At 33.4% G+C, this 25973-nt stretch overlaps 3 protein-coding genes across 7 annotated transcripts; 2 read left to right on the top strand and 1 right to left on the bottom strand.

The window, feature by feature from the left end:
• Positions 1-437: 437 nt before the first annotated feature.
• Positions 438-3782, top strand: LOC140060462 (N-alpha-acetyltransferase 80-like). Of its 2 annotated transcripts, none has more exons than XM_072106687.1 (4): positions 438-595; positions 947-1095; positions 1580-1761; positions 2769-3782. In XM_072106687.1, the coding sequence occupies exons 1-4, from the start codon at positions 528-530 to the stop codon at positions 2985-2987; spliced, it is 618 nt and encodes a 205-aa protein (XP_071962788.1). In that variant the 5' UTR covers positions 438-527; the 3' UTR covers positions 2988-3782. The 2 variants fall into 2 exon arrangements, with proteins under 2 accessions (XP_071962788.1, XP_071962787.1); XM_072106686.1 differs by having other exon boundaries at positions 441-682; positions 2769-3781.
• Positions 3783-4533: 751 nt separating this feature from the next.
• LOC140060116 (3-hydroxyanthranilate 3,4-dioxygenase-like) lies at positions 4534-11184 on the top strand. Its single transcript, XM_072106194.1, has 9 exons — positions 4534-4784; positions 6204-6285; positions 6575-6658; positions 7186-7292; positions 7629-7762; positions 7874-8022; positions 8317-8385; positions 8799-8890; positions 9802-11184. Exons 1-9 carry the CDS (start codon positions 4702-4704, stop codon positions 9881-9883), a joined length of 882 nt encoding a protein of 293 aa, XP_071962295.1. The 5' UTR covers positions 4534-4701; the 3' UTR covers positions 9884-11184.
• A 4173-nt stretch (positions 11185-15357) lies between these two features.
• Positions 15358-25875, bottom strand: LOC140060208 (LON peptidase N-terminal domain and RING finger protein 1-like). Of its 4 annotated transcripts, none has more exons than XR_011847295.1 (12): positions 24924-25875; positions 24368-24486; positions 23921-24043; positions 21600-21833; positions 20982-21060; positions 19539-19634; positions 18877-19073; positions 18659-18780; positions 18252-18425; positions 17605-17774; positions 16229-17042; positions 15358-16156 (listed from the first exon to the last, which is right to left on the bottom strand). XR_011847295.1 is itself a non-coding variant. In XM_072106326.1 (11 exons), the coding sequence occupies exons 1-11, from the start codon at positions 25519-25521 to the stop codon at positions 16747-16749; spliced, it is 2208 nt and encodes a 735-aa protein (XP_071962427.1). In that variant the 5' UTR covers positions 25522-25875; the 3' UTR covers positions 15359-16746. The 4 variants fall into 4 exon arrangements, 1 of the variants encoding a protein (XP_071962427.1); XR_011847296.1 differs by having other exon boundaries at positions 15358-16132; XR_011847294.1 differs by having other exon boundaries at positions 15359-15942; positions 15988-17042.
• Positions 25876-25973: the final 98 nt, after the last annotated feature.

Genomic DNA, 25973 nt, shown 5'->3' with positions numbered 1-25973 from the left:
GTTTATTATGTCACACCTCCCAAATCTATAATCGCTGGAGGTTCCCGATATTTCGATTTTTTGGCATCTAAGTCGTGGCAACAACTTCTGATAATTAGTTTAAATATGGGCACTATATGGCCTACTTCACGCCCTAATTTATAATGTGTTTCCCACAACACATTTTCCGCCTTTGCCATGTCTAGAAATTGTTTACTATATTATTGGTATCTTGTAAATATTGGTTTTAATAGCTCCCTCTAGGTTAGTGTGTTTTTATATTCGGTTATGCTTTCATAAATTCTGAGCCTTTATATATATATTTGATGAGGATATTTATCAGTGAAGGTTGAGGAAGAGACACAATAATTAATGGAGCTTCCCTACCCGTTTGACTAGGGCACCACACGTAGGCCTATTAGTCTTTATATACACGCCTAAACATTTTGGAAAATGACGTCATACAAGAAACGTTTACTATGACGTCATTTCCCTGATCTGTCTGCGAAGAACTCGCCCATTGAAAACACACAGATTCAAAACCAAAAATGCCCATCGAAAAGTGTACGTATGAAGAAAATCCGTACCACTGGTTCAATCTTGAAGCATTGCAAAGGTCTTCATTAGAGGAATACTTTCCATTATTCCATAAAGATTGTGTATCGCTATTGCAGAGCGAATGGCCTGACTGCGATATCACAAGGTAAAGTACAGATGCTTTACTATTATGCAATACCGGATGAGTTAAGGTTTGAGGCCATCCATAGAGATATTATAGTCACTATAATATCTCTATGGGCCATCACACTAAAAAACTACACAGGCCTACATTAACATTTGTGCAGACTTTAAGGTTTAAGTTTTAACAAGTTACCATAAGAGGGTGTGGCTTGTTGAGGGTGGAGGAATATCGAGATATTATTATGATGACATTAAATAATAAGTCCCTGATAATTAATTTTTTTAGGCTGTGTCCACACGATGATAAGTCAGAAGCCTTACCAGTTTTTCTGATTCTAAATGAGTTAAGTTCATGTAGGCAATCGTGTTATACCATTGGTCACAGTCGGTTAGTGGAGGTTAACGATTCATCGAATAGTGTTCTGGTTGAATCGGGTGAGTATAAAATGTTGGCAGGTGACTGATAACTGTGTGTTGATGGTCCGCCGCTAAGCCATAGTAAAGTTTGTTTCTAAAGCTTGGTTCCCACTAGAACGTAACGCAAGGACGTAAACGCAACGCAAGCGTTTTAACCAATGACAAGCGAAGTTATAGACAGTTAGCAATCACAAGCGAATAAGCCATCGCTTGTGATTGGTCAATTCACTTGCGGTGCGTTACGTCCCTGTGTTGCGTCGCTAATGGGAACCACGCTTTACACTCACTCCAATGCTGTTCTTGACGACGTTATTACCACTTCTTTCTTCAACCATTTGTTTCCTAGCCTCTCCGTACGTCTGACGTCATCGCCATGCTCCTTCACATTGTCATCCGTCAAATCAATCACATTTATTAAAGTTTTTTTTGTCTGCTTTTTTGGACTGTGCATTTTTTTAAATAAATTTGTATTTTCCTAATTTTCATGTGAAACATAATACAGTGTTAGTGAGAGAAGACTATAGAGGCTGTGGAATTGGAAAACTATTGATGGATCTAACTGAGCAATGTTGCAAGAAATTGGGTTACAAGACAGTGTATGTAGTGGCAACGAATAATGCCGAAGAGTTCTATAAGCACATTGGATATACTGGGTGTAGCTCTGTACCGACTAAAGGAGCACAGGTAATATAGTGTTACCGTTAAAGATGTATTGTCCCCAAAAACATGAAGATTAATTAAATCAGACTTTGAATAGGTTATTTTGTAGTTTTAATAGCGTTAATCACTTCAGTAGAAAAAAAACATCGTTTTCACTTATAAAATGAGAAAATAAATGGTTAAATTCAACCAAAAATTTAGATTTTTTCAGGGGGACAATACATCTTTAAGTTAGAATAATGAAACTTAGCCTAAACGGACAGAAACGTGCTAAAATGCAACAAATCATCGAATAGTTGAATAATGTAAAACCATTACAGTTAAGTTACGTTCACACACTAATCCCAGTTCCGGTCTAGATGTAAGCCTAACTGTCCCATTAACAACATCTCTGGTCTGGTGTAACTCTCCTATACAAAAAAAAAAGGGGGGCTTGGAATATATGACACGTGTATGTTCGTATATTGGTATATAGAAGCGATACAACGAACCCGGGATCATTTGTCGTATTCGATTGGGAACTATAGACAAAATAACATTAAGCAAGATTTGTTGAGTACTTTTTGTATTCAAATGGTAAAATTTTAATAGATTGCGCTTAACAGAAAGTCATTCGAATAGAAAATGTTGACAACGCAAGCAATCTCAACGCTCAGAATGCTTCGTTAAATAAGTACTCAACGGAAAAACTGTACTCAACGGTAAAAGTTGATCGAATACGACGACAATTGTGAATTTTCTGAATCAGAAATTGTCATTTTTTTGCACGTACTACTGTATTTCGCTGTGAATTATTCTGCTGCCTTTCCTTTTATAAAATCATGCTTTAAAATATGATTAATCAAATATTTTTCTCAGGGCACCGGCGGACCGAATAGGGCGCGATGTGAAATATCTTGTATGCATATTTTATATATATTAATCTAATGCATGCTCCGCGGCGGGCCATATTTTTTGTGTAGGCCTACAATATTTACGTGAAATAGATTCTCATTGAGAGTCTTTTAACGATGATTATTTCGGTTTTCCAGATGCTAAGCACTTGTAAAATGAAGATGGACGATGGATCGTGTTCAGACACTTCGAATTGTGCTGGTTCAACAGAATGTAAAAAGATGGACGGGGGATCTTGTTCAGACACTTCGAATTGTGCTGGTCCAACAGAATGTAAAAAAGCAAAGAAAGAATTAACGAGTGATATGCCTCAGAATGAAACCACTTGTGCAATATGGATGAAAAAGGACATCTGAAGATAATTATGAACTAAAAAAACATATTAGGGGGTGAAAAAGAGAGGACATAGGCTATGTAGAACCCACTTGAGACACCTCTATTCAGAGGGGACGTAATAATAATAATAATAATAATAAGCTTTATTTACTCACGGATACTTAACTCAACTAAAAGTTGTTTTTCAGTAAGACCGTGCTCAAAGGAAAACACCAACAAAAATAAATGTAAAAAGCAGATATCAAATCAAAAATAATAAATTAATGGGAACTATAGACAAAATAAAATAAAACAAGATTCGTTGAGTACTTTTTGTATTCGAATGGTAAAATGGTAAAAATCGTCCTATTAAAGGGACACTTTTCCTGTTTTACAAACGAGAGGCAATTCTATAGGAATGAAAAATATAAAGTAATAATTAATAAACAATACTTGCTCGTAGCTAGTCAGGATGTTTCCATTCAGGAGGATCGCACGATATAAACTAAAATGATACACTACGAACCGTAGGTCTACTCCAGGCCGTAGATTTTTATAGGGTTTCAATTTGGAAGCCTTTGATGGATGGGGGACCAACTCAAGTTAAAGGATTAAACGATTAATGTAAAATACACCGCGGAGTATTTGTAGCTTTAAAATAAACAAGAAATATTTCTTACAAAAAACGCTGCTCGCTTATTGACGTAACAGTTTTAAAGATATATTGTCCCTCTGAAAAATATTTTTTATTTGAAGTTTGTTTTTGAATGTGTCATTTTATTGTCACAAAATAGTTATTTTACCTGAAAAAATGTAATTAAAAGCAAAAAATACTTCAATTGTCTGTCAGACAATGTGGTTTTTGAGTTATAATTAAACGTTTCTTTTCTCTTAATGTGAATTTTGTTACAGAATCGAATAACTTTGTTATGAAACAGACTCAATTTAGTTTATTTTATTGCTAAGGTCAAGTCTGGGGGTCACTTCATCACGCCTTAGATACTTCAAGTGTGAAGTATCATATTACAAACAAAAACTTTCATGGACTGTTTTGATAATAATTCATAGATTATCTGACAGTGAAATACAGTATTATCATGGGACTCATAAATACCAGAAATGCAGCTGGTACCTATAAATTATAGTCGAGTTTCCATTTTAGCAAAAATGTCAAAGTGTAGTACTATAACTGCTGCTTGATTTCATCTAATAAATGAATCATCTCGTGTGACGTAGCGGGCTAGAACAGCAGCGTGAAAAATAACATGAGACACTAAACTTGGATCATCGGAAAACCCCATCTGGCCACTCAAGTTTATGAATTCATTCGCCACAATATAAAACAATACTGTACTACTGAAAATGTGTGTTTATTAAAGTGTCTATATATTTTAGCCTATTATTTGACAAAGGTAGGCATACGATAAATGGTAGACTCCAGTAACTAAAATACGCTCCGGTGTTTTTTTTTTTCGTTTTTTTAATGGAGGGAATTCCTCTCTACAGTTTTTGTATACATGCGGGATGTTTAATCAAGCGTGAAGTCTTGACACGCTTGAATTATTCACGTGTCAATAGACTTTCATTTTCATAGAAATGCAGATCAGCGGTAATAAAAGTTGTTCGTAGGCCTACTGGCCTATTTAGTATTATAATAATAATAATAATAATAAATAACATTTATAAAGCGCAAGAGACAAAGGTTTCAAAGCGCTGTGTTTTCCAAGATCAGTGCTACGTACGTCAGTGTTAAATATGGCGGCAACAGTAATTAATATCTCATCATGGATTGAGGAAAATAAACAATTCTTTTTGCCTCCTGTGTGTAACAAAATGATGTGAGTATAATAAATAAACATTACTAACTAGGCATGTATGGTGACTGGACTAGGCTATCATATACTGCTGCAATGTTGCAACATGCAGCCGCCTATTCTAATTTAACTGATCTTGGCCTGTCACGATAAATATGGTCCGGGGCCAAAATCGGTCCGGCCGGACCAGTTTTGGCTCTAAAATTGTGGCCAAAAGCAGTCCGCCACTGCCAAAATCGGTCCGGGCTTTTCTTCTGTCGATTTTAATTGAATTACTAGGCCTATGATGCTGTTTTAAGTTGTTTATGGCTAGAAAAATATCCCATGATATATATTAGTAAGTTATCTTGTCGGATAAATACTATAGTATAAATAAATGTATTTTATCTAAAAACATGACTTAGGTGTTCACTCATATTTCGGCCTGTCACACACTCACATAAACGGGTATGAGACGCTGATATTGCCAGCTAGATTTTATTTATGATTGAGGCCTTTTTCCTTCCTCAGCCTAATCAATATTGGATAATTGTTTTATAATAATTGTATTGAATTGATATATTGATTGATTAACCATAAATAATTAATAAATTAAATTGTTTTTAACATCCATCATGGGGAAACGAAGATGTTAAAAAAGAAAAAATGGATTAAAAACAGGCAGAGATACATATTGTATACAAAAAGCTTAACAATTAGTATTAATTATTGATGAGTTACTACTAATAATGATAATAAAAAAAACAGGCTTAATTTATAATATTAAAATAACAAATAAATCCCCGTAGTTTTCAATAATGACTAATCATGGCCTTTTTTTTATGATATATACATTATGACTCATTTTGCGCACCATATATTTGTAAGACCGGACCATATTTGGCGGCCAAAAACAGTCCTACTGCCCGGACCGATTTTATCCAGGCCGGACCAGTTTTGGCGGCCAAAATTGGTCCGGCCGGACAGGTTTTGGCAGCCATAAATGGTCCCCCGGACTGATTAAGCGCCATGAGCGCCACATGGGTGGAGGATACCGGCGCTATATAAGTTTTCATTTATTATTATTATTATTATTTTGGCAGCCAAAACTGGTCCGCCGGACCGATTTTGGCCCGAACTGATTTTGGTGTGACAGGCCCACACTTTTGCTTGGCCAGTGCATTTGGCTTTGCGTATATTGTAGTTTGTAGGCCTGGTACTGTAGTTAGTAGGCCTAGATAGACCTAGTTAATAAATATATTTCTTTGTTGCATGCATGCACCATCTGTAAACAATTTTCACCGATTACGAGTAATATATTATGATTTGCCATAATTGATACTTTGCCAACTAGCTAGTCTGCTCATAATAAATTTATATGTTAACTATTACTTAGAATTGACACTAGGCTGCAATTTAAGTAAAATGTCCATGTTTACCTTTTTTGTTCACAACTTTTCTCAGGCATCAGAAGGGACAACTGAAATTGTTCTTTGTTGGTGGGCCTAACCAACGTAAAGATTACCACATTGAAGAAGGCGAGGAGGTACAATTTATAATTGTTATGAATGATTTTAGTAATTTAAATGGTCAGATGCTTTTGCTGTACTCTGGCAAAAATTGTACTTATGAACAAATTTACAAGTAAGTAAATATAATATGGTTGTGACTAGAACCCACGACCTCCAAATCATTGTCAATAACTGTCATCCATACCTCTAGACCACCTAGCTTGTACTGATGTGATAGCTATCTGGTTAAATTCAAATTTTGTAGAGCATAAATATATTACATTAGTTTATTTAATGGCTTAACATTTGGTGTTTTTATTACAGTTTTTCTATATGAGAAAAGGTGATATGCGTCTGAAAGTGGTGGAAAAGAACCAGCATAGAGACATACACATAAAAGAGGGAGAGGTAGGTGTGAAGTGCTTAGTGTGGGAAAGTATCAAGGTATTTATAAAGAGAAAGTTCTTTATCAATCAAAGATCTTATAATAGCCGAAGGCTAGATCATCATGGCATATTCAAAAACAAAATTGGGAAAAAAATCTTTTTTTTTTTTGTGCTTGCATTGATGTTGATATAATGTAGTGTGTATCATAATAAACATTAATTTATTAATTATATTTATTTATTATTTATTAAAACTAATTTAACCATCTTGAGGCAAAAATAAGCCTAGTGTAGAAATGTGTTTAATAAAATACAAACAAAAAAAAAGACTTGATTCCAAAAATCCTACTATAATAATAATACATTATTTAAATATATTTTCCATACTTTTTTGGAAAAATAATCAAAATATACACAAATTAAAGATAAAAAAATTCCACTGTACAGAAACTTGCAAGGGCTTGTAAAGATGTGGAAACCTTGCCATATAGTATAAAATATTGAAATATATGAAAAATAATGAAATATTATTAATTACCTTTTACTCAGGTGTTCTTGTTACCAGCATTTATTCCTCATTCACCTCAGCGTGAAAAAGACACAGTAGGTCTGGTAGTAGAACGAGAGAGAGCAGACGACGAAAAAGATGGTTTGAGGTCAGGTCATCGTTAATTATGTTAATTTATGTTAATGATTTGTTTATATACTGTATTGTAATCATTTTTGTATGGATTTTTACAAGTGAATGTAATCAAATCGAATGTCTAATGTTGACTCAATATATTTTACAGTATAACCCTTAGTGTCCCTTCTATTAATAAGAGGAAACTTTCCTGTGAATGAAACAATTGGCAATATATTATGTTTAACATAATATGGTCAATTCATGTTCAGAGAAATTTAAAGAATTAAAGGGACACTTTGTAAGATTGTGAAGGTGTCCCCCAATGCAGGTGTAATGGTTATTAAATCAATCAATTGTAATTTAACAGATATTTTGTAGACGGCACAACAGAGTCCTTATATGAAGAGTGGTTTCATTGTGGTGATCTTGGAAGTCAGCTAGCGCCAATAATCAAACGCTTCTTCGCATCTGAGCAGTTCAAGACTGGGAAGCCAATACCAGGTTTGTATACAATATACGCATACAGTAGAACACCTATTAAGAGGACCCCTTTAAAGACCCATCAAAGCATGTCATTTCATTCATGTCCACTTACTGTATTGTCTTTTTCAGGCACTATTCCTGAAAACCCACCTGTGAAAATAGACACAAAACGAGAACTACAGTCACCATTTAACTTAAAAGAATGGATTGCGGAAAATTTGACAGAAATAAAAAAATGGGGTTACAAGACTTTGTGGGATGAAGAAAATCAATTCAGTGTAAGTGAAATAAGCTGACATAGAGGGGTACTCCTTTATAGGTGGGTCCAAGGGCCCTACCTTAAAGTTTTAAAGAAATAGGGGCCAGCTGTGGGTCAAATACCCAGTGTCTACAGCCCTGGACTCTTGGGGCAACTCCCTTAGAATAGTCCTGCGACCGCCCCTGCAACTTTTAGGCCTACTGTAATCAGAGGATCATCTTTGCTACAAAGTCACATCTTCACCGACCCTGGAGGCCTTGCAATACTTCTAATTTGTAATTACCATAAATAACTTATATTAATTATATTTTAGGTTAGAGTTTATGGTGCAGGAGAAGCGTTAATCACATCCGAAGTTGCTGGAACATGGTGTTTGCAATTGGTAATTTATATTTCAAATTTTTCCGAAAAATTTTTTCATCTGGTTTTTATATTAACTATCTGTATACCAGGGCCGTAGCCAGGATCTGTCAAGAGTTACTAAGTATTACCCCCCCCCCCCCACCCCTTGTAAACCATTCGTGAATAGACCTTATTCTGCGATTTTGCCTAATAGGTGATGCTGCTCTACAACTAGCAAATCTAAAGTAGTCCTAGCTTTGCAACCATGGCAATGTGCCCAAATATGGTAGTGATATGTCCAAATTTGGTAGTGATACTACATCATCATGTCCATATATGGGCACATTTTGTTGTCATAAAGTTTGATAGTGTAGACAGAGCTTACAAGATGCATTATACTTGGATTTAAAGAGAATTTTATTTCTGTTAAATTTACATTTGTTCAAATTGCAGGAAGGAAAATGTGATGCTTCTGTCGGAAAGGAAAAACTAAAGAAACTTGAGCTGAATAAAGACGACAGTGTACTGGTACCGGTTGGCGAAAAGTAAGATAATATTTGAGAATGTCTTGTTTTTATTTTCTAAAAGCTTGCCCTATTCTTTCTGTCCCAGTTTACTGTTTTAATGTTGTTTTTGCTTATTTTATTTGTATCTCTATTGAGATCCAATCGTTGATACCCACAGCATTGGAAAATGGAAGAGTGCTCTTCGAGGATTTGAACCCAGGACCTACAAACTCTACTCAAACTTCTATTGCCATAAAAATGCCTACCACTACCATTTTTTTTCATCGTCTTCCTTTATTGTGCATAATGTCCAGAAAACATAACTTTCAAATCCCTCGCCTAAATGGTGTTGGACAAACCAGCTTCTATTATAATGGAATAAAAAACTGGAATTCTCTTCCAGATTGCATTAAGGCCACAACCTCTACTAAGCTGTTTAAACACAAAGTCAAAGAATATTTTAAGAATGCGATGTATCAAAATGTTCTTATATATATTTTTACTTAAAATAATTGCATTTATTATTGCTAAAATAACTATAATTAATGATGTCTACATTTTGTCTCAGTTAAATGTACGTAAGGACTTAGATGGAAATAAGTTACACTGAAAATGTAAAACTTTATCTAATTATCCTTGGTTCATTTTGTTCTGTTTCCCTTGCTTGACGTCATCTGTTTTTTTTGTGATATTTTTCTGGTGTTTGTTTTAACAATGATGTATTCCTATGTTTTCTGTGCCATTTTAAAATGTATTTTATGTATGAACCGAATAAATTCAATCAATCAACCTTATTTGAATATAGTGTCTCAGATCATTCTGATCCATGCTCTGATTGCCATCGAAATTGTTTGAGGATTTGAACCCAAACCCTTGATGGCCATTTTTAACTACTCTACTCATACCACTGCATGGTGATATGTTATACCATATTTCTCTTGTATTTACAGATGCACTTTGAAACTGGAAGAGGATTCTCTTTGTCTTGTTTGCATCCAGGATCCAACAAAGAAAAAGAAACCGGAGAACTAACAAATGGCTCCTGGCATTTTTAAAGCTCTGTCTACACTATTTGACACAAAAAAGTGTACCCAAATATGGTAGTGATATAACATCATCGTGTCTGCATATATATTTTTTGTCTCATAAAGTTTGGTAGTGCAGACAGAACTTTATTCTTAAAACCAAGATGATTCATGTCCAAGTGTAATAAAAAACCTCACCACAAGCTGAGAGAGAATTCTTTTGTGTTTTCCACAACCTCATGCGACAATCGCCCCTCCCCACCCCCCTAGTCTAACCCAGTGCAGGTTATCCATAGATATAACATTTCTTCTTCTTATTATTATTATTTCATTTCCAAAAACAAACAAAAAATGGTTCTCAACAAGAAACAAAAAAAAAACATAACATTTCTATTGGTTCGCAGCCCACTAGATCCCTGATTCTTCATCATATCATCTTCCTTTTTCTCATTTGAGTATAGTCGCACATGGGTTGATCACACTTATGTAGCTGAGGTTCTTAATTCTTTCTTAAATTGTTGTGTTCTTGGGTTTTAAAACAAGTATTCTACTAGGAATAAAGAATGTATTCCCAGTACACAATTCGGTCATGTACAATTGGAAACCATTATTAAGTATATCTTTTAAATTTGTATTGTTTTTGTTTTAATTGTAATTAGAGTATTACAGCACTGTTGTCATTTAAGGAGAACACATAGAGGCTGTATGGACATGACAAATAGGAACTGTAATTTGAACATGCAAAATCTAGTTTAGTCTACTGAAATACTTTTTTAAAAAAAAAGAAAATTACCCAGACATACTAAAGAAGTAAGAATTGAAAATTTGTATTATTTCTGGCGCCTTACGGCAATAATATGATTTTGTAAGTAAAAACTACAGATTGCTGTACTGAATGGAGCTAAAAGGTTAACATTGATATACTGTATGTTTTTAAAACAAACTGTAGATAGACTGAAATACTATTTCTATTAAAAGGTTAACCATTATATGGGTTTTAAAACAATATATTTTGTAATCAGAATAATCAATGTAAAAATTTTAATATTATTTGAATAACATTGTATATTTAAAATTTACAATTTTAATTAGATTGCGGTAAACCGTTATTTCAAGCAGTTTTACTATAATAATGATGATGTTTGGTATGCATCGATTATCGATTGGTATCGATTATCAGTACTAGGTAATGTTGATAGGACATATAGAAAATCTTGATTATGAAGATTGTCGCCATGACAATAGCAAATTCTTAACTTATGTGTTAACTACAGTAATAAAGATACGTCAGTTATAACGTGTGCTGTGTCTGTGTTATTAATGATCTATTTTTAGAATTGACCAATGGATGGTGGCTAATGTACTAACATATTTGTTTACCTCGAATGGCCCGACCCATGCATATATGCACAATATTGTATTACAACACATTTCTATTTGTAGTAGAATAATTCATTGATGATCTACAATTTACCAAGCAATTTTACTGTATTTTATCACTTCTTGGTCAGAAACCTGACCAATTACCAATTACTCAACACCCTGACGCAAAGCTACCGTACTCCACAATAGTTACAAAACAATTATCACTTATTATATTATTATTGTTTTTTTTAATATATGGGGTATTTATTTGTATTTATACATGTTGCCATATTACCTTGAAAAAAATAAACGCCTCCCCCTAATAACTCCCTCAAATAAACTCCCCCTGAAAAATAAACGACTGGGGAGTTATTAGAATAAATACGGTATTTAAATTCAAATAAACTAATTGGCGTAGGGATACACTTGTACATTTAGGTGATGTGTGACGTAATTTCCAGGTGTATTATTACGTACAAATAAACTAATTGGCGTAGGGATACACTTGTACATTTAGGTGGTGTGTGACGTAATTTCCAGGTGTATTATTACGTACAAATAAACTAATTGCCGTAGGGATACACTTGTATATTTAGGTGGTGTGTGACGTAATTTCCAGGTGTATTATTACGTACAAATAAACTAATTGGCGTAGGGATACACTTGTACATTTAGGTGGTGTGGGACGTAATTTGCAGGTGTATTATTACGTACAAATAAACAAATTGGCGTAGGGATACACTTGTACATTTAGGTGATGTGTGACGTAATTTGCAGGTGTATTATTACGTACAAATAAACTAATTGCCGTAGGGATACACTTGTATATTTAGGTGGTATGTGACGTAATTTCCAGGTGTATTATTACGTAATTAACATGTTTTCGATCTTACCAGTCGTGAAGGAATCATTGTTGATACCAGTGCTCTGAACTTACGAATTTACTGTTCCTGCTAAATCGTACCTTTCATGCGTTTTTTGTTTAATTAAACGTTGTTTTGCAATGAAGAAAAGTTTTCCTTGGGAAGTCGGACATACGCTCAGAACACAAAGAATGGTAAGTCATGTCTTTTCAAATATTTAAAATGATTCGACTCGGTGTTCAGTCAGTGATACATTAAGTGGAGGCATGGACTTAAAATGAAAATGTATGCCTGAAAATTACAATAAAATAGGCGCGTCTGTTTCTTTCTGTCCGTATCTAAAAGTTCATATTGTAATTATTTGTTAATAAAGTTAAACTTAGATTATTACTTTAATTTGAAAGAAATTAAAAAGCACAAAATACAAAATAATATCTAATAAGCTTATAATGAGGGAGTTGGGATAATACAATACTTGCATAGATAAGTCCCTACATCCAAGCAATTCGATCAGCACTTGCTTGTTTAATTGATTAATGATGTTGTGTCGTTGAAAAGCTTTTTTTGACACATCACATCATTTGCAATAGGGGAAGTTGGCTTGTCTGTCAGCCAAAAAACATTATGTGCTGTCTGTCTGTCTGTCCCGGGACTTGCCTGGTCTGTCCATTTCCCTCTCTATCATACAGTAGGTATATAAGACATTAAGAAAAAAATTTGCCTTATATTATCGAGGTAAATCGCTCAAGCAAGTTTGGATTAGTTTAATTTCAGTCCATTTCGCATACGGAGAACAATTTGAATGTGGTTAGACCTAAGCTCTGTCTACGCTATCAATCTTTATGTGACAAAAATGTGAAGTGCCCATATATGGACCTGATGATGTCATATCACTACCATATTTTGGCATATCACTACCATATTTAGGTATATCATCACGCTTATTTTGTCAAACTAGTTTGATAGTGTAGACAGAGCTTAAGTCTTTATCTGTTTTAAGACCATGTATAAATAGGTATATACAGTGAGAATAAGAATCAAACCCAGTGGAGTTTAGAAAAGATAATTTGACCAATCACAAACGACAGTTCGAATAATCCATCGCTTGTGATTGGTCAAATCTTCCGTGAGTCTCTAGTAGTGGGAACCAAACTTACCCGATGGTTGTCTGTTCAACAACAGAACAGAAATCACGTTGACGTAGGTAGGCTACGCTATAATTACGTTACGTTTTTTCCTCTGAATTACGCTTAAAGTTAAACAGATGAAGAACAATTTATATCTTTTTACATAATTTATTTGGTTAAACTTCAATTTTAATGTATTTTGAAATTGCAATACACTTTCCTCATATCGTATCGTATCGTAAGAATATAGATTTTTTAACTTGTTAATTTATTTATCAGAAATTTAAAACCATAAATATAGCTTTAAATTATAAAGAAAACATTAATCTTAATGATATGTTAACATATATATTTTGTATACACAGATAGGCTCTGTCTACACTATCAAACTAGTTCAACAAAAAAATTGTGATGTGCCCAAATATGGTATTGATAAGCCCAAATATTGTAGTGAAATGACATCATCATGTCCATATATCCATCACATTTTTTTGTCACATAAAGTTTGATAGCATAGACAGGGCTTGTTTGGAGGTATATTTCGGTCTAATTATTTTTCTTGGTGAAAATGTCTATAGGCCTGAATTATTCGATACACATTTTGTCCATAAAAATAAGAATTAAATTTATAAATCATTTAAATTGAAGCGACACTTGGAAATTGAAAAACCAATATTAAGTATTTTTAAAAATACAATATTTATTTACTATAATTATCTATTCTCTTATGCTTTTCCGCCTATGGTAGTCATCTAATAAATAATAAAATATAATCTGTATATAGGCCTACGTGTAAGATTGTTTAACCGTACCAACTATTTAACGTAACATTATAACTTACGTATTCACATATCAATTTAATGTTTATTTTTTCAAAAAAGAAATAATTGTACATAATACACATGTATTTAGATATTATTAATTGATTGTTGCCTTAATATTGTTTGTTGCCTTAATATTGATTGTTTGTTGCCTTAATATTGATTGTTTGTTGCCTTAATATTGATTGTTTGTTGCCTTAATATTGATTGTTTGTTGCCTTAATATCGATTGTTTGTTGCCTTAATATCGATTGTTTGTTGCCTTAACATTGATTGTTTGTTGCCTTAATATCGATTGTTTGTTGCCTTAATATCGATTGTTTGTTGCCTTAATATCGATTGTTTGTTGCCATAATATCGATTGTTTGTTGCCTTAATATCGATTGTTTGTTGCCGTAATATCGATTGTTTGTTGCCGTAATATCGATTGTTTGTTGCCTTAATATCGATTGTTTGTTGCCTTAATATTGATTGTTTGTTGCCTTAATATTGATTGTTTGTTGCCGTAATATTGATTGTTTGTTGCCGTAATATTGATTGTTTGTTGCCGTAATATTGATTGTTTGTTGCCGTAATATTGATTGTTTGTTGCCGTAATATCGATTGTTTGTTGCCGTAATATCGATTGTTTGTTGCCGTAATATCGATTGTTTGTTGCCGTAATATCGATTGTTTGTTGCCGTAATATCGATTGTTTGTTGCCGTAATATCGATTGTTTGTTGCCGTAATATCGATTGTTTGTTGCCGTAATATCGATTGTTTGTTGCCGTAATATCGATTGTTTGTTGCCGTAATATCGATTGTTTGTTGCCGTAATATCGATTGTTTGTTGCCGTAATATCGATTGTTTGTTGCCGTAATATCGATTGTTTGTTGCCGTAATATCGATTGTTTGTTGCCGTAATATCGATTGTTTGTTGCCGTAATATCGATTGTTTGTTGCTTTAATATTGATTGTTTGTTAGACAATGCTCGTCCTGTAAGTTAGAGGTAGTGGGTTCGAATCTAACCCGGGAATATGTTATCAAACGGCTTAATAAAAATAAATTTCTTCAGGAAATATTTATAATGAAATTAAAAATGGCAAATTCATACAGCATTTTTATTTTCAATATTGATTATCATTTATTGATTATCCTTTATTGATTATCCTTTTCGAATGATTAGTAATAAACACGACAAGGGATTGAATTATTAATTAATGTGTCTTGTATTGATTCATGAATGGTTATAATAATAAATAATATTAGTATCAATTATATTAATACAGAATATGACTAAATATTAATAGTACCTTTGATTCTAACTAACTATTAATTAATGTATTATAAATAATAATCTTGTATTGATTCATGAATGGTTATAATAATAAATAATATTAGTATCAATTATAATAATACAGAGGAATAAATAGTACCTTTGATTCTAACTAAAGTACATGTTTTTTTATTCTAACTCTAATACATACTGTATAGTTATTTCTATCTTTGGTTTGTTAAAAAAAATCTCTCGATATTATATACATTAAGATAATAATATTAAAAATGCATTGATATTGATCGATAACAATAATATAAAATTATAAAGTATGTATACCTATAGGAAAGTCTTGTAGGATATCTATATCATAGGAAAGTCTTGTAGGATATCTATATCATAGGAAAGTCTTGTAGGATACCTATACCCTAGGAAAGTCTTGTAGGATACCTACATACAGTATATCTTAGGAAAATTCTTGTAGGATAACTATCGTAGGAAAGTCTTGTAGGATACCTATGTCCTAGGAAAATCTTGTAGGATACCTATATCCTTGGAAAGTTTTGTAGGATACCTATATCCTAGGAATGACTTGTAGGATACCTATATTCTAGAAAAGTTTTGTAGGATACCTATGTCCTAGGATACCTATATCCTAGGAAAGTCTTGTAGGATACCTATATCCTAAAAAAGTCTTGTAGGATACCTATATCCTAGGAAAGTCTTGTAGGATACCTATATCCTAGGAAAGTCTTGTAGGATACCTATATCCTAGGAAAGTCTTGTAGGATACCTATATCCTAGGAAAGTCTTGTAGGATACCTATATGAAAGTCTTGTAGGATACCTTTACATTATCTATATAAGTGAGTGGAAAAATAAACGAAACGAATACCTATATGAAAGTCTTGTAGGATACCTATATCCTAGGAAACTCTTGTAGGATACCTATAAAAAGTTCTATGATAAATATATACAGTAATACAGTATATTTCTATTAGCTATATCCTAAAGTCCTATGAAACCCACATCCTGTAGGAAAGTACTATTTGAATCCTTGCTGTACAACAACAATTAATTGATTAAAGCTACTTTCACATCGCGCACGGATTCGGCCCTGCTGATTGGACGAAAGAAAAAAATCGTACGATTTCAGAAAACAAATGACTTCTACATCCATCGCTACAAATTCGGAGCCCGAATCGAGTACAGATTCAAATCGTACGAATTTGTTGTGAACGATCCTATGCTTTACCATTGAACCCATTTTCCGCGATCTTTTTCTCAGGGCACCAGACGAAATCCGGCCGCAGTGTGAAAGCAGCTATGGGCATTGTTATAGTCTGGTTTTCAATTCATTTCAGTGTTGATGTTATTATTAATGTTAAACAAGGCAAACCATACAGTAAATGAAAACCCATAACTAATCTCGCTACCTTAAGAAATCGTATACGCGCCATGTAAACATGTTTGTAAAAACAATAGTCTTTCTTTAATCGTTGTTAACGCCATACAATGTAACTGCGCTCGTTGCGAGACCGGCAAGATAACCAAGATCCACCAAATCCAATCTGGTCCATTAGGCGATTCCTGTAGGTCTTCCGGTAACGCCGGCATAGCTCCGTAATATTGGATAACCTTTAAATGGAATCCTTCGTCTTGTGCGTTAAACCAGGCAAATGCTTCTGCATATACGGACCCATGTAATTCTTTGATTCTTTTAAACTCGCTGTCTATTATAGAAAAAAAAAGACAGTTAAACACATTTAACCAATTGCGTTTTTAGATATATATATATATAAACACAACAGGCATAGAAATAAATTCCAAACCGCCCGGTGATACACTGAAAATTATTTAATTAATTTTTGAAACGATAAAGATGAGGAAATCTGTGAGAATGAGAAAAAGTCGCCCCAACCGAGACTCGAACTCGGACCGTCTGCTTGATATGCAGTTGCCCTAACCATTAGACCACTGGGGCTTTCATGGTATTGTTCTTTAACTCGATTGGATAACGACCCTTTAACACTCTCGGCACACAACTAGTCCTCAGTTGTACGCACGCGCACCAGAGATCAAATTTATACGCCCTCATCTATAATTCAGTATATAAACTTTATTTATTCACGAGACTGATGTACAGTACAACTCGTTCAATCAACTTTTTTTTCAACAATTTTTTTTACAGAAGTTTGTGATATTACAAAATAATCCAACACCATATATATACGAAAAAAAAGAAAGAAAAACACTTTGAAATTGAAAAGAAAAATATAATTATAACGAACTCACCTTGGATTGGCTCATCCTTCAGAAACCTGACATACGCTGTATTGTAACCATCCCGCATATTTCTGCTTATCACCTTAAATCTTCGTGACCCGACCGTCCTTATTGCTGATCGCCCGTTCGGTAATGTTTCCACCTCTAGAACCTTCAACATGCAGCCAATATCGGAAAACCTACCCAAGAAAAATTCAATATTGGAGATCAAGCTCATTGTGCTGGTCGTCTTTCTCCAAACAAATTTTATAAGAGAGAATCTCTAGGCAATTTTACCCCGCTTCCGTAATTATGTAGCCATAACATCGGCAGAGGTTCGAGGCTCACTCACTCCATGGTTCTGGTGGTAGAACGAGTCTTCTCGGATAAGGACTATAAACCGTAGGTCCAGTGTACACATCTAGCTCATGTGCACTTTAAAGAACCTAGTACTTCTTTCGAGACGAGTAGGGGGTTACCCTGGTGTATTAGTAAATCACAGCCACTGATCACCAACTGGGCCCTCTGGGAGACCAGTCTTTGACTGGAGAGGTTACCCAGTATAAATATATATTTCAATCAATCACTCCCCTGCTCTAACTTGCTTGCAAATGTATTCCAAAATTCCATTGTAATGTTTTGGTTGAGCATTTAATAAAAAAAACCTTTATACTTACGAATTTTCTTCAGATGGGACGCACATACCAAACTGTTTTGTCCCGCATTCCATGCACTGACGAATCATTAATTTGTAGCGTGGTTCAAAGATGTACAGCGGACAAACCACTGAGGGAAATGCCATCGTACAGATAAACACTGGTATCACTGCACAATTTGGGTCATCACCAAATCTGCAGAAAATGTGTGCATTTTATTTAAAGATACAGAAGAACCCCTCCTTTGGGTCACACCTATTAAAAATAAAGGGACACCAAAAAGGGGTACAGTATGTCGCACAGCAACCAACTTCTTTTCAGGGGACAATTGGATCCTAAAGTATCCTCTTAATTAGTAATAGAGCTTATATTATTATACAGTAGTACTGTATTATTGTGGTAAACTACAGTAGCTATATTTTTCTTACCCTCTTAATTCTTGCATTTCTTTTGCATGTACTTCTGATCTTTCTTGAAATTGCCTTTCAAAGTATTCCATTAAAATGTTTTTTACCAAGATATTCACCTTAAGTTTCTTGTTGGCTAAAAACTACAAGAACAAAAGGAATATAAGTACATAGAACAATTTATAGCCAATGAATATTTAAAAAATTATTTTAAACAAACGAGAAAACAAATATTTTACCTCCATTAAAGGGTCCTTACATAACGGGCATTCAGGCTTGTGATCTAAGCATCTATTCAGACAGCCAGCACAGAATGTGTGTCCGCATGGTGTTGTTGTTGGTTCGTAAAAGAGTCGTAAACAAAGGCAACACTCATAGTCACTGCGATCCAGTAGGTCTTCCGGAATGATTCTTAGTGCTTGTTCGATATCTGTATCTGGTGGCATAAGTTTGAATTTATAAGTATTTGATTGAACCTTGACCTGATGGGTTATCCAATTAATGTAATGTAGTAAAAGGCAGTAAGCTTGGGTGTTACAAAGCGAGTGTGGTTGTTGATAACATAAAAACAGTACTTTTAGTAGGCATCCAGAGGTTCATAGGTAGGTGCCAGGGCGATAGCCACCATGAGGCAGACGAGGTGCTCGCCTAGTCTGAAATTTTCAGTTTTCACCAAACACCCCTAATTAATTATTTAAAGCATCTTTGCCTTGTCTGTTTTCAACCTCTCGCTAAGGCGCTGTATTAAAATTCGACTGGGCGAAAGGCCTTAAAATAAGTTTGAGTCGACCACATTTGCTCAGTGAAATTATATCCATGATTTAAGTTACAGAATTGGCACGATACAATGTTTTGGATTCGAACCCAAGAGCTTAAACCACTTAAAAGAATAGATACTTACGCATGTATTTGTTGTCAGGCGATGGTGGAGGTGATCCATTTTGCTGATAATGTTTGCGTTTCTTTTGTCCATAAGAACTGTCAACTGACTTTTCGTCTAAAAACAAATAATTGTATCAATTTTTTTGTCCTGTCAGAATTTATGTGGTTCTGCCCTACCTGCCTAACTATCTGACCGACATTTTTAGCCCTATGTTTACATGCACTAGAATTAACTTTGTACATTCTAAGTATGCATAGAGAGTAGAGTCAACCACGGTATTGATAACTAATTGTGTTCAGTTAAAGATGTATTGTCCCCAAAAACATGAAAAATGAACATTAATTAAATCAGACTTTGAATAGGTTATTTTGTAGTTTTAATAAAGTTAATCACTTCCACAGAAAAAAAAACGGACGAAAATAATGTTTTCACTTATAAAATAACATGATAAATGGTTAAATTCAACCAAAAATCCATTGTCTGGCAGTCAATTTGACCATTTTTTGCTTTAAATTCCAGTTTTTTCAGGTAAATAAATTTTGTTTGATCCAATTTTTGGTCGAAGTCATTAACTATTATGTGACATTAACATGCCATATTCAACAACAAAAAATTAAACAAAATATTTTTCAGGGGGACAATACATCTTTAACTCTTTATACCATTGTAATGTTAAAATTGTAATATTAATAGTCATGGTTCCAAGCGCCAATTCAACCTAATATCGCTACTAAAGATAAATATTTTGGCACACATGGTGTTTCATACATGGAGTACCATAGAGCATAACTTGGTGCAAGTCTAACATCGATATAACTTAAATACAGTAGATTTCATTCAGAGATATTATCTAATGAAAACAGTACACACCTAACCGCAATGTAATTCTGATAGACCTACTGTAGATAAACTTTTATTATTCGTTGCCTATTGTGCTATTATATAATAGATAATCTAAAAATAAACCACTGAAAACCAGACTGTAATAAAAACAATAGTGTAGCCATATTGAACAAGCATTAATAGCTCAAAGTAATAGAATTAGCAGACATGAAATAAGTCTATCACACTCAGTATGTATTTTTTACGAGAATACCAAACGAACGAACCTCAAATTTGAACTTTTCTCATGTTACTTTTTATCGATACAAAAATTTTATTTTGTTGTCTAATGCTCTGTCTACACTAACTTTACTTTATGTGACAACAAATGTGATGTGCCCATATATGGACATGATGATGTCATATCACTACCATATTTGGGCACATCACACTTTGTAGTTTAGTGTAGACAGAGTTTACGACACATAAAACTACAAGCAAAATTATCTCTATAGTTCTTTCACATGAATATGATTCTACATCTTATAAATGAATGGACAGAATTTAATATTGATTTTTTTAAACAATAATTAGTCAATGGATGAAAAATGGTGTTTAACAAAAAAATTATCGTTAAACCTTGTAGAGAGGTAGAACAGACTTCTTCAAATTTGTTGGTTTCAATTCTTAGTACTGGTGATTGCTTACTACAAATTGTCTAGAAAGAAGAAAAAAAAGATTAAAATGTGTAAACATTGGCTCTATGGCTTGTTGGCTAATTTAACATGCTTGAGTAATTAAATTACTGCAAGGTACTGTATTTACTAAAAAGATACAGAACTGAGTACATTCACACATTTTTTGTCGTTAAGTAAAAAAAATCATCATAAAGGATTGAATGGTACACCCTTTTTTCACAAGTGTGAATGCATCTTTAGTTGCATACAGTAGGTGGCCACTGAATAATTTCGAATAAACTGGAAAATGGCCTGACAAAACTTTTGATATACTGTAGAATGTTTAGTTTATATTATTCCATTTTTGGAGAGGGGTGTTCAATGAATTTTTTTGGTATTTTTGTGTAAATATATTGCTCTTCAAGAAGTATAGGCTATTGTCGGTTTATCCGGGTAACCGGCACTCATAGACTACAAAGATCACTGTTGGTATTTCAATCCATTGTATATTTTAAGAGCCTTTACGGCATAAAGTAGTTTGCATTATAGTAGAATAGAGTGAAATTTTGATTGAAATTACCTTTGATGCGATGTCATTGGAAGAAGCAGATGCGTTACTGCTTTTGGTCTTTTTACCAATACGCCTTTTGCCTTCAAATTTGTCAAACCCCCTTGATATAGCCGAGGCCAAGTTGTCCCAGCCTGTCGAGAAGATGCTTATCGGATTCGCTATTTTGGTGGTTCCACCAAGACTTTGTATTTCAGTATGTTTTAAATTTTCAGTGGCTAGAGGCGATAGCATTTTTTGCAATACCTGAAAGTATAATAAGAATATCATGATTTTCAATATGAATGCTAATGTACACAGTTTGCTGCCTATTTTCATTTCATCTTTTTTCATTTATTTATTCAACACAAGCGGCCAATGCGCCATAACATGTGAGTGTCCGCAACTTCTAAAATACAGATAAGCTTTTTTGTTGTTGTCTTATTATTATAATATTAGCAGTATATAAATTCTTTTAATTATCGTATTTTAAATTAGGCTCGTACTCTAGATAAGATTTAGTACATCTTTATTATACAAAAGGAAAATAGTAACAGCTTATTGTAAGTGCTTTCATTCACAAATAATAGGCTATACAGTGGCCATATTCACTATTTACAATTAGAGGCTAACGATACCTTTACAATTATAGGCTATAAAGAGGCCATCCCATATTCACTACTCACAATTAGACTAAGGAAATACTTTATAATTAAACATCTTTTAAGTGAATAATAGTATTTAAGGGCGAATTCCTAAAATATTATTGACTTTTAAGTGTATTTACTAGTGACAATAACCCACAATTGATTGGTGAATAACTGCCACTCACTAGCTGCTCCCATTTAAAGTATGGATGACTCAAAGTACTCTTATCTACTGCTAGCCAATCACAGTTTCCAAAAATTATATTATATAAGCTCTAATATCCAAATTACATAACTAAACCACAATTCCCTGAACACCCATTTAAAGCCATGCCACAGTTTCCAAAAATTATATTATATAAGCACTAATATCCAAATTACATAACTAAACCACAATTCCCTGAACACCCATTTAAAGCCATGCCACAGTTTCCAAAAATTATATTATATAAGCACTAATATCCAAATTATATAACTAAACTATTCAATTCCCTGAACACCCAATTCAAAGAAATGTATTATAATATTTATAACTGATTTATTGCCAACAAAAAAACAACATAACCATGTGATAAGATATAGTTAAAAGAAAAACTAATCAAAGATTAACACCAACTTGCCTAAGAAATAGTATAATAAAGAAATATGCCATATGTTGAAATAATTAATTTAACGTACAGTATTTAAAGTAAAGAAAAGGAAGATAAATGTAAAGCTTTATGTTACGATAACTATAAATAAATAGCAAATAATACAAATAAAAAATGTCAATCATTAGTTAGAGAGATTATAATATCTCTATGGTTTATAGTGGATTAATAAATAAAAATCATGTTGATTTACAAAAAATGTATTACAAAGAATATACATTTGTTAGGCATGAAGGAAAAGATCCGTATTATATGGTCGATTAATAACTTTAAGAGAAAAATGAAGAAATATGAAAAATAGGAATTTGTAAATTGCAGATTATGCAATCCTATTGCCTTTTAAATAATCCAAATTTTAATATCTCCTTTTTTTTTCATATGGTATGGTTTTATACACATGTATAATGCTTTATCAATGTAAATATTCAGGCTACGTTATATTATTATGAATTTTGCAATAAATAAAGAACACTATATTAAAATTCTATAGATTTTATTAATTTTCTAATTCTACTTTAATTTCCGGAACAAGTTTAAAAACTATTTTTAACTACGACTGAACATGGAGCAAATATATACTGTATAGTATCTATATATTTCCTCCATGGTTGGAATGAACAATTCAAGCACAGACCCTACCCAGCATTTATCATTCATTATGGTTTACTGTACATTGTTTATTATTGTTGTATTGCAGTTATGCTGGTCGAATAAATAAACAAAATTAATTTTACTACTACTACTACTACAGTACTATATTTGTGTATGTTAAAATTTTCATACATAACAGCAATATAGTTATCAGCAATTGAAAGATTATTATAAGATAGACCACACTGAGAAGTCATGTGATTGTACTGTCTGCGTAATACTTGCATAACTATTATATAAATTAATTATGTTAAACAATTATATAGATTAATTATTAGAATTTCATAACCTACAGTATTTTGTTACATGTCAATGATTGTAAAAATCAAGAAAATACAATTATATTATACTATTTTGTGTTTTTTGGTTTTGTGGTCTTTAAAACGTGTGTACCATTTGTTCTTACCTTAGCTAATGTAACTCTAGCAGACGTGGCTGTGGAGTCCAGGGATAGGCACTGAAGCAAACACGTCAAAGCTTCTTCATATCGTCTTGCAGCCATTAAGGCAGACCCCTTTCTGAAATAACCCTGAATAGAAGATTGAAGTACTGTAGTTACAGTACACAGTATGCAAATGGTAACAAACATTTTTGTTGGCCATTATTTATGATATATATATACAGTATAGTATCTTTCATGTGCATTTTTTATAATGGTGCACAATAAGTTTATTAACAGCATTTTTAATATTAGAGACACAAGGGGCAATACTTCTACATACTAAAAAAATACTACTTGATTAGGTGTGTCAAATTGACACCCACCCCCTTAAATAAAAATGCTGGATTCGCCACTGATACCAAACCCTTGTCACCTTAAGAAGGGATTTAATATATTATTATTATAATATACCATTGGCCAACGAGGTTGTAGTTCGCATGTCCAATTGGCTTCACTTATGCCCTCTGAAACTTTTTCCTGAGCTATGAAAACAAGCGACTTGTTGCTTGTTATAAGATGATCAGATGGTGCTAAAAAAGAAACAAATTAAGAAAATGGATAAAGTACGGAGGGTTGGTTAAAATGTTGAAATGAATACAATCATAAACTCGCACACACATGGCACATTAACAGACTAAAAAAAAAAAAAAATTAAAAAGTTATCAAACTTTATATGTTAAAAATAAGACGTGCATACTGTACTAGAATGTGTTGAAGGTTAGAAAAGCGACTGAATTATGGACCTTGACCGGCCTCAAATAAGATACTATAAATAAATGGGGGAGGATCCAGCGGGTAGCATCCAGCGGGTAGCATTAGGGACATGCTCCCCTTTTGACACTAATAACAGCTAAAGTTAAATTTTATTTTATTGTTTTATATTACTGTATGTTAGCTGTTACAAAAAAAAATCAGTTGAAGATCGGCAGTGTCCTGAATTTCGGATTTAACATGCTAATTGTCTTACCAAATTCAGCTGCTTCTGTATATAATGTCATGGCTTCTGCATATTTTCCTTCATTGTACATCAAAAACCCTTCAGTTCTTAATTTAGCAGCTTTGTAAGTATCTGCAAAATATTTCTTAAATTGTCCACTTAACAGAACATCCGATTTTACTTGTTCTTGTCTTTCATTACAAAGTTTACATCTTTTAGTAGAATCTTGCTCAAAACAAACTCTACAAAACGCATGACCACAACTCAAAGTTGCAGGCTCGTAAATGATTCCATAACAAAATATGCATGTAAACATATCCAACGGTTCATGTAAATGTTCTTGTACGACGACAGAAGAAGAGCCATCTTTGGTACACAGTTTGTCAACTAAAGAATCGACTAAAGATTCTAACTCTTCAGGCCTAACTTCCCCCAAACGACATGCTTGAGCATAGGCATCCAACGCCTCCGACAGCCTGCCAGCTTTAGCACAACATTCACCTTTACCGACGAGAATTGAAATTGACGGCTTAGATTCTTTCAACAATCTATCGTAAATTTCGTTTGCTAAGTCATAATTACTGTTGTCTACCGCTTCACGTGCAAGTTGTAATGTACTAAAAGACATGATAAAGACATAATAATATATGAAAAACAGTCTCCTATGCCTATAAAACGTTGGCTTTTTTGTCGAGTTTAGGCTAGGCAGCTATGATGTTGTTTATCATGTCCGACCGAGTCTCTATGGGTCTCTATCTCATGCAGTCCACACCCCGCGATCCGTTTCACAGACACGATAGGCCTAAATCGACTGGCTAATTTTACAAATACTTAACTTTTGTTATCATAACTGAAAATATTTGGTATTTGATTGATACTTCTTACGCACTACCAAATGCCTAATAGGCCTATATTTTAATCAACAACAACATCAATGCAGTCGAACGTTGTTTGACGCCTTGTTATAAACTTATGTAATAAACTGAAAAACAATTATGTAATGTTTATAGTATGGAAAGCCGAAAGTGCCTAACTAATGAAGTGAACAGATTTTCGGTATTTCTTGAAAATATTGGGGGA

The sequence above is a fragment of the Antedon mediterranea genome, chromosome 10, assembly GCF_964355755.1.
Source record: "Antedon mediterranea chromosome 10, ecAntMedi1.1, whole genome shotgun sequence".
Lineage (NCBI taxonomy): Eukaryota > Metazoa > Echinodermata > Crinoidea > Comatulida > Antedonidae > Antedon > Antedon mediterranea.
The sequence above is the reverse complement of the archived record's forward strand: the minus strand, read 5'-3'. Positions and strand labels throughout refer to the sequence as shown.

Bases quoted from the DNA above. Each gene is read 5' to 3' on its own strand.
- LOC140060462 (XM_072106686.1), top strand. From the start codon at position 528: ATGCCCATCGAAAAGTGTACGTATGAAGAAAATCCGTACCACTGGTTC. The intron at 683-946 runs GTAAAGTACAGA...TAATTTTTTTAG, and splicing joins CCTGACTGCGATATCACAAG to GCTGTGTCCACACGATGATA. The intron at 1,096-1,579 runs GTGAGTATAAAA...AACATAATACAG, and splicing joins TAGTGTTCTGGTTGAATCGG to TGTTAGTGAGAGAAGACTAT.
- LOC140060208 (XM_072106326.1), bottom strand. From the start codon at position 25,521: ATGTCTTTTAGTACATTACAACTTGCACGTGAAGCGGTAGACAACAGT. The intron at 18,781-18,876 runs GTAAAATATTTG...TTGTTCTTGTAG, and splicing joins GTAAGGACCCTTTAATGGAG to TTTTTAGCCAACAAGAAACT. The intron at 18,426-18,658 runs GTAAGAAAAATA...CATTTTCTGCAG, and splicing joins GAAATGCAAGAATTAAGAGG to ATTTGGTGATGACCCAAATT.
- LOC140060116 (XM_072106194.1), top strand. From the start codon at position 4,702: ATGGCGGCAACAGTAATTAATATCTCATCATGGATTGAGGAAAATAAA. The intron at 6,286-6,574 runs GTACAATTTATA...TTTTTATTACAG, and splicing joins ACATTGAAGAAGGCGAGGAG to TTTTTCTATATGAGAAAAGG. The intron at 8,023-8,316 runs GTAAGTGAAATA...ATTATATTTTAG, and splicing joins ATGAAGAAAATCAATTCAGT to GTTAGAGTTTATGGTGCAGG.